Raw genomic sequence first — 15124 nt, forward strand, 5'->3', positions numbered from 1 at the left:
CTTTGATACCAAATGACAATAGTCGAATTCTCACTTAACACAAAATGAAAAGACGTCCTACAGAAACAAAGTTACCACCAAAAAGTTTAGACACAAAATGAAAAAAAACTTATACTCCTATAGAAACGAAATTGCAACCAAAAGTTCAAACGCGAAATGAAAAAACTTCTCAACTCCAACAGTGGAACTCCAACTTTGACTTTTTGTTGTGCATTGCTCTCTTCTTGGTTTTCATTTCCCCACTGATTGACAAAAGTAAAAGTAAAAATTAATCAAGATCAGATATATTAAGATTCGGTGAATCATAACAAATTATGAAAGAAAAGATTAGATTTCTTACATATTGTCGCCTCCAAACATGTTAGGAGTTGTTTAGTTATCCATGGACATTATAGTTTAAAACAAAAACAAAAAGTAAGAAACAAGTTGTTCAAGACACAACAAAACTAATAGATTATAACTAAGCTGAATGAAACCCAGTGCATTAGAACAATTTAAGCATTTTCAATGTTTCCCAACTCAACATATAGACTCAAAAGATATCCCAAAAACAAAAGAGGACAACATATAGACTCGGAAGATATCCCAAAAACAAAATAGGATTCAGTTTCTAATTATATTAGGTTTGTTTATTATACTTGACTGGTGGAAATACATTTTACATATTTTCACACACGCATCTGACCTGTTGGAAACACCCTGCTGAAGAATTGTGGTGTTAAGTCTAAGATCAGTTTGTCGATTTCTTTTTGCGGAAGAAAGCCTTTTTTGTTCCAAAGCTAAAAAAGAAATAGAAAATATGTAATTGAAAAATAGATAATTTAGGCAATCCACAAAGTCTATAAAACAAACCACTTACTTTAATAGGAAAATCATGTTGAATAGAATTGACAAATTCATGCATGTGCTTGATTATCATGAAACCGCATTCCCAGCCATTCTTTTGTTGCTTACACTGCATTGATTTAACAATAAGTACTTTGCATACATGAAAATAAACTGATAATAAAATAGATAACATACTTTCACCATTTCCCAAAGAAATGGAAACCCAAAAGCTTCATCAATGATAGACGTAAGAAGGTAACTATGCTGGTCCTTTTCTCTATTTATAGAATCTATAATATAGCCTCTCTCAGTCGAGGGACAAATGATAATTAGTGTCCAATGGTTACTACAAAAAAATTTGACAATAATTAAGTATGTATGTATATATATGTAATTATGGTGGAAAAACATAACTTACTTTGCTAAATATGGTGCAACAAAAAATGTTTTGTCAACATGGAACGTAAACATGTCTATGATGTGTGATTGAACACCTTCAGAATTTTTAGTGCATGATTCACCTTTGATGTGGTGCGGATTAAAGAACGCGCACCGAGAATTGTGCGACTCATAAAAATACCTTAAATCAAAACAAATAGATATGATAAAATTGGCAAACAAAATTGTATCTAAGAAATGTTATTTTACCATATAAAACAATAACAAAGACTTACATGGCAAACCAATGTATGACGGTGATGTCAAGCCAGTCATTAGTAAATAGTTGCAACAACTCCACATATGGAATAATATCTCGAACCATATGGGGATACATCCTCGCCGGTGAAGAAATCTCAATCCTATGGTTATCCCCAACACACCTTGATAATAGCTCTACCAAATCCTAAATTGCACGAGGCCTAGCCTTCGTTCTTTCCAAAGAAGTAATTACTTCAGGATCGATAAATGTTGGATCGGGATTAGGAGCATGAGTACTTTGCATCTCTTGTGTTGGACCAGGATTGGGAGCATGAGTAGCTTGCATCTGTTGTTGATATACATTTTGGGGTAGTTCTTGTACTTGCATTAACTAACAAGGATTATAAAAGCAATATTAGTACTTAGGTATTGTTATAGTAACAAGAATCTGATTTGTACTCTTTCTATATATATATGTGTGTGTGTATATATATATATATATAGAGAGAGAGAGAGAGAAAGAAAGAGAATAAAAGAAGAAAGAGATATGTGTGTGCGCGCATGTGTGTGTAGATTGTTACAAAAACAAGTTGTTGATGTTTTACCATATTCATAAAACTCTGGTCAGTGTTTTGTTGAATAGGCATTTGTGGTTCATACAAATCGTCTTCCTCAATCTAAAATAACAATAAAGATAGTTAGAATATGAACAGATCAAACTAAATTAATTTAAACTACCTCTGGATGATAACATGAAATCGCCTCGATGTCACCGGCTTGTGTTTGAGGTGAGGCGCCAGTGTGGCTTGATGAACCGAGACTCGGGTTAGTTCTCAGGTAACTCACAGACCTGATGCGGGATGTTTCCTTGTTCACAATCTACAATTTAACAAAAAAAATTAGAGTAAATATCAATATACTAAAATATAATGTAATGTATAAACGAATATACCTTTAGTGCGTCCCTTGGCCATTGAACAAAACAGTGAAGCATGTCTCCAACACGTTTAATTTCCACAGTTTTTGTTACTTCAAGAACAGGCATTTTCTCGCAACCTTCAATGACATTATCTACTTGAACTTTTACAAAACCCTCGCTTATTAGTTTGCCATATAGAATCCTATCAGAAGTTGGCCATATCTGCCCTATAGCCACCGTCAATTCATCGCTAAGTTGGAATGGAAAAAGCATCTCACAGGGTGTTAATTTCTACAAAACCATATAACATTTTAAAAAATATATAACAGTTTTTAACAGCCTATAAAATATATTACCTCAATAGGTGGATAAGATATGATCGGTCCGCCAGAATTCTTCTCCACCAATGATACTGAGCCTCTCTCCTGGTTTGCATCTAAACTATTGCCACTTCTTGCTCGCCTTTTACTATGGTTGAACAATCCTCCTTGAACTTGTGTTGAACCTATATAAACTCAAAATCCAAAACTACATCAGCAATCAAAAATCCCTCAACAGAATTCTTTTGATTGTTTCACATTTAGTGGTTCGGTTGTATTGTAATAAATAACTAGTGTTTTTCAATGACGTGCGTTGCGCGAAAGGCATTGGTGTTTTCGACCGACATCATCCTGCAACTCTTCTTTTAACTGTTTCACTTCTTGCAAAGACTGAACGTAGACCCTAACTCTTGTTTCACCACTTAATCACTGCAAAAATTACAGGATTCATGTTTGTGGTATGGGTTGACACGTGGACTTCGAGCCTCCCCGCTGGTGAGTGACGTGTTGGGTCGGTTAAGAAAAAAAAGCCTAAAGCGTTAAGTAGATTTTGAACAGTGCGAGCTTGTCAAACGGCTTCCGCTCCTTGCCCTAGAACTCGATGTTGGCCACCGCCACACGGTTTTCGTGACTTATATCACCACCCGGGACGCTATCGTAGTAGGCTTTAAAACGGTTGAGCTTCGGTCGTAGCTCGCGCCACTTGTGTTAGCACGCATTTAAACTATGCCGGTCATTCCCCACGTTGTGTCGATAGCTAGCGAAAGCTTCCGTCCAGTAACGGGTCTCACCGGGTTGGCTGCCCTTCATCGCGTTGTGCCGGTATCAAGTGTGGGTAGTTGGTTCGGGTAGGTGGAGCGAAGGGTTGGGGTAGTGATGTGGACAGGCGGTGGGGTTGGAGGGTTTTATAGTGACTTGGGTGAACCGTTTGGCTTGGCCAAACAGTTATTTTTTAAAATTTAAACCTAGCCACTATGGTCTAGCAAACCAAGCCAATGAGAGCCGGCCACGGAGGACCTAGCGCCAAACAGTTATTTTTTAAAATTTAAACCTAGCCGCTACGGCCTAGCCAACCCAGCCAATGAGAGTCGGCCACGGAGGACCGCTAGGCATGCCCAACGCCCGAGCTGAAGCCAAACGGTTATTTTTTAAAATTTAAACCTAGCCGCTATGGCCTAGCCAACCAAGCCAATGAGAGCCGGCCACGGAGGACCTAGCGCCAAACGGTTATTTTATAAAATTTAAACCTAGCCGCTATGGCCTAGCCAACCCAGCCAATGAGAGCCAGCCACGGAGGACCGCTAGGAATGCCCGGGCTGAAACTCCCGCCCAAGGGGCCACGCCGAAACCCAAATCCACCCGGGGTGGTGACTTGGGCATTTGTACCCAAACCACGGCCCAACCCTCGTCCCAATATAAAAAAATCACGTAATAAATAAAGAATTAAAAAATGAATAAAAAAATCAAAACTGATTCAATTTTGATTTTATCATATATTAATGCTAATAACCGTCTTGTTGCAGGAACTGCAGTCAATGAATATCGTTCCACGTTAGTTGGCTGATTCTTGATAATCTTTATGGTCATCACAAGGTAAACCAATAATGAGTGGCTATTTATTATATAAACTTATTGTTATGTTATTTTTAGAGGTAGAAAACTAGAAATCTTGATCGATTTACTTAAACTAGGTTGTACTGGTCAAATGGGTAAAAGTTGAGAAATTAGTAATAAATTGCTTTAGTAAAAAGTAATATTTGTTTATAATCTTAATCCATGCATTACTTTTAGCCATGCGTTATTTTTTAGTGAAGAATTTAAATAAAAAGGGTTGTTGGGTCACCCATCCCGACCCATTTAGGGCGGTTACACCGCCCACATATTTTAACTCTTTCGTTGGGATGGCAGGTGTGAGATGTTAACCGTTCCATCACTTTGTTAGCCGTGAAGAGAGGATGGCGGCATGCTTTACAACCAGAATGGCCAGATTATATTCACTACCTTGTAATTTAGTTTTTGTTTCCCTCAAGGGGTGTTAAACGGGTCAGGTTCGCAGGTTGGCGAGTTCAACCCGACCTGAACCCGAAAAATTTACACGAACCCAAACACGAAAATGTGTTTGACACAAGAACTCGAACACGACCCGAATTTTTATCGGTTAACCCGAACCTAACCCGTTTGACCCGAACATTTACTTATTTCTAAGTATTCTAGTCTAACATTCTAAGACCATACTTAATAAAATAGAACATCAAAAATTATAAATTACAACAAAAGCACATTTTCCAATAATTCCTTTTAAATAAGTTGTCTTAAAAGGGATTTCAACAGACAAAATGTAAAAATAAAAAAATTGGCGCTCAAGGACTGACGATTCGTTGCTTGCTTCGAATATAACAAACCTGATATTTCAAAAAGATGACAAATGAACTATTTTTTAACAGCATGACCAGTGAATTTGCTTATATTTCAAAACGAAAACTTCACATTAACCTAAAACCTTCAACTATATATGCATTCACACAATCCACCCTATTTTTTATTTTAATAAACTAAACGGGTTAACCCGCAAACCTAATGGGTTTGGCCCGAACCTGACCTGGTAAGCTAAACGGGTTCGTGGGTTCGACCTGAAACTGACCCGAACCCATTTAGGGTAAACCCAAACCCAAGAAATTCGTGTTCGGTTCATGTCGTGTTTTCGGGTCGTGTCAGAAATTCACACCCCTAAATTCAGCATCATCGATAGATGGAAAAACTCAAATATTAATTTTATATATATATATATGTGTGTGTGTGTGTGTCATTACCTATAAGCTCAGAGACTGCCCGTGTTCTTCCGCCGTGTTCACGTCCCATAACTCTAACAATTGGGTCATCCTTTCCAGCAAAATAACTACCATCTTCTATCATCTTTCTCTCAGTACGGACCTATAGAAAGATATCGTTAAATGATCATTTCTGATATATACAACTTCAAAAAATTAATCGAACACAATTACCTACCAAACATTCGATTGTTTCATGCGAATCTGGTTCAAGTTCATATGAATTAGTCTCTGGATTTTTTATTTTTTTACTCATTATCCACGCTTTTGCACGTTTATCTTGTATGGTTTTAAGATATGGATACTTTGCTTCAAGTAAAGGCCATATGGTATCGGTTTTAGCATCCAATCCCGCGAACCCAGTTCGTCCTAGTCGGGAGAAGTTTGTGTTCGCGTTTGCACTTGCTCTGGCCTTCTTGTTTATATCCTTCACACAAATCAACAAAATACAATTAATACTTGCAAACAAGTACATAACTAGAAAAAAGTTCTAACTGCAAATGGGAACTATTGCATATGCTCAGGTTAATAAATTAATTGTTATTGTTATTTTAAGAGGGAGGAAAGCTAGTTAAAGACTTAAGAAAAATTATTGAGTTAGTCTTTGTTTTGAGGGAAAAAAATACAGATAACTTGAAATACTAGAAAAAAAATCGACTTTTATATGTGCTGTTGGGCTGAAAAAAATGGCCTTTTTATACAAAATTTGGATTGGGCTTTAAAGTTGCCTTTTCTTATATGGAATTATGGGCTAGAGCTTTATCTAAAAAACTTTAAAATTTAATTATTGTGTGACTCTTGGTGGCTAGAAAAGCAAAGCTGCATCTTACCATTATACTAAAAAAACTATTTTTTTTTATTCGGAAAATAACAGTAGACATTACATATGGGCTGGCCCTGGAATCTGAATACACCATAAAATAGGTGGACTGAGAAGATGAATATGTAACTCATAAAGAACAAACCCAGTGAGTATAAGCATAAGCACGTGTATAGTGACGCTAGTGGATGCTAACTTGTAAATCCATGTGTAACTAGAATGAGACCTGCACATTGCAGCAGGTAGATACTTGATTAGTATCGGTATACTCGCTATAGCAAAGGGAATGGAAACTCAAAGCATGTAGTCCTAACATGCCCAAAACATTTTCGATTCGTTGTTTTTCAATGAAAAGCCATTTTACTTCTCACAACCCGGTTTCGAATTTTTTTAATCAAAACGTTGATAAAAATAGATGCATCGCAACGATATACTCGGATTTTATAAAAGTATCGTATTTTAAAAGTTATAAAGATATTAAAAAAGTCAATATAGTCTTAATAATTCTAAGCATCATATTTTACTTATGCTTAATTTATACTTTTTTTATTATATGTCTAATTTGTATATTATGCTAAATTTATACTTGTTTATTATATAGCTAACAATAGACAAACAAAAACCATGTACAAACACTATTTAAAATTGTACAACATGAAAAAGCACAAAACTCACCTAAAGCACAAAATACAACCTAATAGTGCCTACATGTATTACAAATTGATAATATATAATAATAATAATAATAATAATAATAATAATAATAATAATAATAATAATAATAATAATAATAATAATAATAATAATAACAATAACAATAACAATAACAATAACAATAACAATAACAATAACAACAACAACAATAATAATAATTAATTCATACATACCAAAAATTCTTTGCTTGTCTTTTTATGAACGAATTCATCCCATTGTGCAGGATCGAGATATGCATATTTCTCAAAAGGTCTTTTTCCTTTATTAACATAGTTGTTAACAAGCCTGCTTCTGAATTTTGTACAAAGCTTCTTTGCTTTTCTAAGCATAAACTTTTTTGGCCCATCAGTTTGAATATTCCATAACATCTAAAAATTTACAAAACAAAAGGTTAAACATAATACTAAACAAATATTTCATCTTATGATAATGTGTAAAAAAAAACAAAAAACCATACCTTGGTATCGAACCATAATTCTTCCCACCGGTTTCTTTCAAAATCCTTCGTATCAATATGATATGGAAACGTTTGTCTAACTTTCAGCCCAAACCATGACATAAATGGAGAACTCATTGCACCCACCAGGCGATTATTTTTGTCAAAATCTACCTTATAATCCTCCTCTTTATAATTCTTTCGAAAAGCAGCAACACCACGTTTGCCTCTTTTCGACATAGCTATAGATTACAATTAAGCAAAAGAAATAACTAGAGTTATTTAATTAGATACATATACATACATATTTACAAAACCAATAAACATATTTGCCCTAGTCAACAACAACCAAGCATCAGTTTAAACATAAACTATGAACTCAAAGGTCACTATAACTTCAGAAAGTGATATTGCAGAACAAATAACAGTTTCTAAGAACACATAATTGCTATCAACATCTTGATTACATGTGTAATTATTTTAATTAGATTAGTTACCAAATATTTGATTTATTTGAAAGCATATGGATGTAACACAAAAGAAACAAATGAAAAGCTATATCTTGCATTTGAAATTCATAAATCCAATTAAAATGGTGAATTTGCAATTTCCAGTAAACTTTAGAGACCCCTTTCCTATTTTAAGATCACAAATTAAAATCATCAAATCAAAAGTGTGTGATACAAAATCTAAGAATTGAATCCAGGCCCTAATTTCAGGAATCAAAATTGTAGAATCAACAAAAAGGTCTAACAAAATAAATAACTAGTCAAATAAATCATGATACACAAGGTAACTAACGATAAGAAACACTAAATCTGTCGAAAATGCAAATCATCAAATTAAACATGACTAGAAAGCTTTTAACATGCAAAAATACTTACAAATCAAAATGAGGGAAATGGGGAAGAAGCTACCTCTTTCACTATTTTAATAAGGTAAACGTGGACGGTTTGGAGAAGAATGCTAAGTTTAAAACCAACGAGGGATTGTGCTAAATGGGGCGGGAGCGGGTATTTTTATGAGAAATTTATGATAATGTGGCGGGAGTGGGTTTTTTGTATGAGAAAATCTTGATTTTCTGAAACGGTTTTGAGATTAAGATATGTAGTTAATATAAGTACAAACCTGAATATATAAGCATCTCAGGGTGCAGCTCAAATGGTTTGGTGCCCTTGTATATTTTAGTAAAAAAAAGGGCGTGGGTTTAAGCCTTTTTTCACCCATTTTTTTCAAAAAAAAAAGAAAAAAAAACATTTAGGGCTTCTTTTTTTAATTGCCGGAAAACCATCTCCGTTGGAGACGAGGCCGGAGACCCAAACTCAGTTATACCTCCTTATACATACTCTAATCCGTCGGATCTGTGGTGAAAAATTTTGCAAAGAAATTGGCTTTCCCCCGCGAAGTGGCGGTAATTCTAAGGGTTTTGTGGCATTATTGACAAAGGTGTTTTCCGACTGTGTTGACATGGAGGGAGAGAGAGGTCATGATGGTGGCGGTGGTGGGAAGCCATGGCGGTGGTGGTGGCAGCAGTGGTGGTGTAGAGGTGGATGGAGATGTGAAAACATAGGTGGGGGACAGTTGCTTTCTACCTGAACAATGGAACTCATATCAATATTGAAGAGAACCATGGAGAACAAAGTTTAAAAGGGGTATTCAGAGAACCAGAAAGAGAAATAGAGATAAAAGAGGTATGTTTGTGAAAGAGGAGGAGTATGAATGTATGAGGACTTCAAAATATTATCAACGAGATTGAATATCTCTTCCCAATGCAGCCATTGATGGTGATGACACATATAACAGCTGGCTAGCACTATTTTGGATGTGATTTTCTTACCAAATCAATTATTTTATTAATATACTTTTTTTTTTGAAAGGTAAACTTCATTCACAAAAACACGAAGACCCAAGACGGGCCGCCAAAAGAAAACAAGATTACATATTCACAAAATTGATCCAATCCCTCCACTCTAAACGTTTATGTCTAGATTTATTCGAATACCAAAAATAACTAAGAGCCTTTATCTCAGAAACTATGTTACTAATACTGACCGAACCATTTGAGAATTTAACTTTGTTCCTAGCCCGCCAAATGATCCAACACGTTGTCATGATGATGCCATGTATCGCCTCCTTTTTCTTTTCCGGGAGCCCACTGTTGATATGATAAGTCAGCAGATCACGAGTAGAGAATGCATAAATATATGGAAAATTGCACCAGATGCTGATGGCGTTCCAGATATTTTAAGCGAAAAAGCAAGCAATGAAAAGATGGTCTGTTGTTTCTTCTTCGGATTGACAGATAGGGCAGCCCGGGTCGCTGATGCCTACATTTCTCCTCCTTAAAGCCTCGGCCGTAGCCACTCTGTCTTGCTCCAGTCTCCAACAATGAATGTTGACTTTTCCGGGAACCCAAGCGCACCAGTCCATAACGAACATATCGTCCTGCGTCTGCTGCCCGGTCAGCAGGAGTTTCACCGATTTAACTGAAAAAAATCCGTCCTCGTCCGGAGTCCACTTCCACCGATCCTTCCCGGAGGTAATTTGCACACTGTTTAGGAGGTCTTTTAACTGATTCAGCTTGACTGCCGTACCTGGGTCAGAAATATCTGAGATCCAGTTCCACGAATACCGGTCCTCGATGCTTTGCATACTAACCCTGTTAGCCACCGTGGTTCTTTTATCGGCTTCAATATTGAAAAGTTCAGGAAAAACTAGTTTTAATGGTTCATCTAAGATCCACACATCATGCCAGAAAGCCACTCCCTCTCCGTTACCAATAAAGCCTTTCATAAATTGCCCAAGAGAACGTCCTTCGACCTTAGTTTTCACAAGAATTTTCGCGATGTTGTCCCATGCACCCGAAAGTGTTGTTCTGCACGGAATGCAGTCCAAACCCGATTTGTTAGAGTGAAGCGCCACGATAACTTTTTTCCATAGGTTGTTCTCTTCCGTCTTGAATCTCCACCCCCATTTGGAGAGCATAGATATATTAATCACATCAAGCTTACTTAAACCCAAGCCTCCAAATGTTTTTAGACGCGAAGCTTTCTCCCATGCTACCCAATGCATCTTTTTTTCTTCCCCGACACCTCCCCAAAGAAACTTCTTTATCATAACTTCTAAATCCGAGATGATTTTCTTCGAAGCCCTATAAAGGGAAAAGTAATACGATGGAAGGCTTTCCAAAACCGATTTGATCAAAACCACTCTTCCACCAATCGATAGTAGGTGGGACTTCCATTTAGCAAGACGGGCTCTAAAAATATCAATAACCGGACTCCAATTAGATATCCTATTCATATTAGCTCCCACTAAGAGCCCAAGATATTTAAAAGGCGGGCTATCAGATTTGCATCCAACAATGTTAGCCATCTCCTCGGTTTCGCCCAAAGCGACTCCAATACCATAGAGATAAGATTTGTTAATGTTAATTCTAAGACCGGAGCATATGAAAAAACATCGGAGAATTCTCACAACGTTGACTAGCTCTCCTCTAGACCACTCACCCATAACAATAGCATTGTCCGCGTAAAGAAGATGAGAAATGTTCGGTCCATTGTTGGGTGTGTGAATGCCTTTTAAAATCCCCCCATCCTTCGCTTTATTCAACATGACTGAAAGCGCTTCCATCACTATCAGAAAAAGGAAATGAGATAACGGATCTCCTTGTCTCATACCTTTTTCACATCTGAAGGTAAACGTGGGCGATCCATTAACCAGCACCAACGAATTGGCCGATTTCGGAAAACCCATAACCTAAGAGCACCATTTGACATGAAAACCCATCTGATGAAGAATGGTCACGACAAAGTTCCAATTCATTTTGTGATACGCTTTATCGAAATTGATTTTTAGAATAAACACCTTGTCTTTTTTCTTTTTTATCCACGAAATAAGCTCATTGACAATAAGGGGACTGTCCAAGATAAAGCTACCTTTCAGGAACGCAGACTGGTTTTCCGAAATAAGCCCTTCGAGAACACTCCTCAACCGGTTGGCTAACACTTTAGAGATGACCTTACTGATAACGCCCACCAAATTAATAGGTCTGTAATTAACAAGGGAGACCGGGTCCTTAATTTTAGGCACTAGAGCAATAAACGATGAACCACTTCCTAGAGCAACTTCTCCTGAAGAGTGAAACCAGTCAAAAATTCTCAGGAAATCTTCTTTGAAAAGACTCCAAAAGTGTTTTATGAATCTAAAGTTCATCCCATCCGGGCCAGGGGCTTTCTCGTCTCCACATTCAAATACCGCCTCTTTAATTTCTTGCTCCAAGAACGGCTCAATCAGAACGTCACGGTCCAACTCTGAAATCTTTTTAATGTTAGAACAATCTAACTCAGGACGAATGGGAAATTTCTCTTTGAATTTTTCACGAAAAAAAAGAGAGAATCTGCTTCTTGACCAAAGTCGGTTTAGTACACCAAGATCCATTAACGTTAAGCCTGTGAAATGAGTTAGACGCCTTCCTGTTGTTAATCATGGCATGGAAAAATTTTGAGTTCTCATCACCGTCTAAAGCCCATCTTATCCAAGACCTTTCTTTAAGATCCGAATTTTTCCTAAAATCCACGTCCTTTACGATTTTCCTATTCTCTACTAATATCCACTCCTCGTCTTCCGTGAGGTCTCTGTCTCGGCTTTCCAACTCTAATTCCAGAAACTCTAATTCCTCCATAGCCAAAGTCACTGTCTCTTTTTCTTTTGCCAAGAACTCATCCCTCCACACCTTGAGACGGGACCTAATATGAGCGAATTTAGCTATTAGACTGACGTCTGGCGGATCGCAGACTTCAAAACTCTCCGCGGCATCTACCACAGTTTCTTCAAAACAGGGTTGGCCAATCCAAGAACTAAATATCCGAAACGGGCGAGGACTGAACTTGAGACCAACAACTTCCATGATGATTGGGCAGTGGTCCGAATGCCTACCAGGAAGCACACGCACACACGAGTGTGGCCACCCATTGAAAAATTCTGCGCAAACCAAGAATCGGTCCAGTTTACTGAGCTTTCTTCCACCGTCTCTCATACACGTGAACTTCCGACCTTGCATCGGAAATTCTAACAACCCATTATCAAAGATAAATTTATTAAAGTTCTCTACACAAACGGCTTTGAACTTCGAACATTTCCTTTCCTCCGGGGATCGAACAGCGTTGAAATCACCCGCTAACACCCATTTACCATCTAACGACTCCATCTGTGACGAAATCTCCTCCCAAAGTTGGCGTTTAGCCACGACACTTTGAGGAGCATACACATTCATAAGGTTCAAAATCACCCCACTTCCAACTAGAGTACCTCTGATAACAAGAAAGCTCCTGTTCTGAATGCTTTCTTCAACTTTGAAAATATTTGGGTCCCACAACCAAACCAGCCCACCAGATAAGCCCACAGAATCCACGGAGGAGAAATCAAAATTGTTATTCCCCCAAAACCCACCAATTCAGCCTTAGAAACCGATCCTGTTTTCGATTCTTGAAGGGCAACAGCCCCAATTTTGTTTGAAATCCTTAAGTCTTTCAACCAGTTCACTTTAACACCCCCATTTAACCCTCTGATGTTTAGGGATAAAACATTCATTAATGCACAGTGTACTTACCTTCACATCGAATCGCGTCGATAACAACATCGCTGTGGTTGTTGAAGTTGACTCCAATGATATTCCCAATTCTAAGAGTTGCTTCAATCTCATCCGGCTCCTGTGTGTCATACGTATCTGCAATTTCTTCCTCAACAGATTCTGATGCACGATCGGCGACTCCGTCCAGAGGCTCAACCTCCTGTATAAATCCTTCATCTTCTACCTCCTGCTCTCCGATGACATCAGACACATGGATTTGCCTTGACTCCAAGTTATCGTCCTTTTCTTTTTCTTGTACAGAAGATACATACTTGTCTCTAGGGTCCTCATTAAGATCGAATGTAAAATCCCCATTGTCCCTGGGCCTTTTTTGGGTCTTTCCTCCGAAACCGGAGTGGCCCCTCTTCCATGTCTTTGGGTTTTGTCTTTGGGCCTCCTAAAAGCTTTACACTTTTTGGGCCTTCCACTTGGGTCCGAAGAAGTGAAAAACATAATATCTTTTCTAGAAGACTTTTCACAACTGTTTATAACCTGGGTCCCACTTATTAAATTTGGCGGCTCTGAATTGTTAACGAGAGAAGCAACGTTGCCAGTCTCCATGCAATTAACGTTTGGTTCCAGAAGGTTGTTGGTTTCCCCATGCAAAGCTTCGAGTGGCTCTTCCGATCTTCCTTGGTTCCTTCCCACCTTTTGGTTTTCCAAAACTGACCCTCGTGGACTTTTAGAATTCTGGCCGTTAATGGGATGTGATTTCTCCGGTGAGGACTTCTCCGGCGAGAGAGCAACGTCGTCCTGAAAGGGAACTACCCCCACCGAATCTTGGCACCAATCACTTGTTTCTTCTTCGATCCAAACTCTGTATTGTTTATCCTTCCACTTTAATGTAACCTCATTATGAATTCTTTTACCGTCTCCAACAAGTAACCCGATCCAACTCATCGATAAATCCCAGTCGTTCGCCTCCAACTGAGATCCGTGTACTATCTTACCAAAATGTTCTGCGATGTTGTTGAGAACGTCATTTTCCGCTAAGTGGATAGGGACACCAAGAATTCTAACCCATGCAAGTTGTTCGAATGGTAGAGATTGACAATTCCATACATCCAGGCATTTAAACCACTCCTTCCAAACATTATGGTCCAGTAAAAAATTGTTGCAATCTACTTCTTCCTCAAACTTTAAAAGCATGGAAAGTCCGCCTAGATAGCTTAATGAAACCCCCTTGACTCTGCTTTCCGACAGTAATGAATTCAAATTCCTCATGACCCGGATATCTTTACATCTTCCTATTAGAGCAAGTCCAATCAGTTCGCTGAAAGCAGTCGTCACGTTCGACACCTTAATACTGTAATTTGGGACCAAAACCGACTCATCGTTGTGTGCTGGAGAACTGTGAACATTCTGACCCGAAGAACTAGGATCCTTTTTAAAAATTCGCTAAAAAGCTTGCCGTTACCTTGACTAATGAACGCGTTGCCGTATTTCCTTGTTCCTTGAACAGGTTGGCGAGTAGCCTTAACTTCCTTTTCATTGATGCCAAACCTCTTATCGATGATACCCTCATTCTCCTTAGCAAATCGAGCTAGGTTGGCTATGAGCTTGAATCCTCCCATTTTGGTACCATTAAGAGCTCGTTCCATTTCCTTTACGTCCGAAACGTTTTTAAATTTCACGAATCCAAACCTTCTGCCTTCCTTATCGTTCTTCTTGGCAATAAAAACCCCCGCAACTTCTCCGAATACCTTAACAAAGTCAGCCACGTCCCAAGTGTTGCATCTGTAGGGAAGATTTGTAATAAAGAATTTAGTAATACCTCCTTCACGATTCCTGTTGTTATCCTTTCCTTTGTTCTTATGTTTGTTACCGGCCGGTGCGTCGTTCCACCTCTCTCTTTCGTCCCCCACGTCCATTGATGAAGGATGAAGACGAGATCTAAGAACATTGCAAGGTGCGAATGGAAGAGAACTAAGCTAATTAGAAAGAACGGACAACTCTAGATAGCTCCCATGAACTGATCGAGAAGTCCC

At 38.1% G+C, this 15124-nt stretch overlaps 1 protein-coding gene across 1 annotated transcript; it reads right to left on the reverse strand.

Annotated features, from left to right (window-relative positions):
• Nucleotides 1-37: 37 nt before the first annotated feature.
• LOC110933988 lies at nt 38-9233 on the reverse strand. The gene is made up of 14 exons (XM_035984279.1): nt 8422-9233; nt 7526-7746; nt 7242-7436; nt 5713-5961; nt 5517-5637; nt 2743-2891; nt 2420-2677; nt 2206-2346; nt 2073-2144; nt 1503-1858; nt 1024-1408; nt 860-955; nt 341-779; nt 38-242 (listed from the first exon to the last, which is right to left on the reverse strand). The coding sequence occupies exons 2-10, from the start codon at nt 7742-7744 to the stop codon at nt 1673-1675; spliced, it is 1590 nt and encodes a 529-aa protein (XP_035840172.1). The 5' UTR covers nt 7745-7746; nt 8422-9233; the 3' UTR covers nt 38-242; nt 341-779; nt 860-955; nt 1024-1408; nt 1503-1672.
• Between the last annotated feature and the right edge of the window lie 5891 nt (nt 9234-15124).

Source organism: Helianthus annuus, chromosome 15, assembly GCF_002127325.2.
Source record: "Helianthus annuus cultivar XRQ/B chromosome 15, HanXRQr2.0-SUNRISE, whole genome shotgun sequence".
Taxonomy (NCBI): Eukaryota; Viridiplantae; Streptophyta; class Magnoliopsida; order Asterales; family Asteraceae; genus Helianthus; species Helianthus annuus.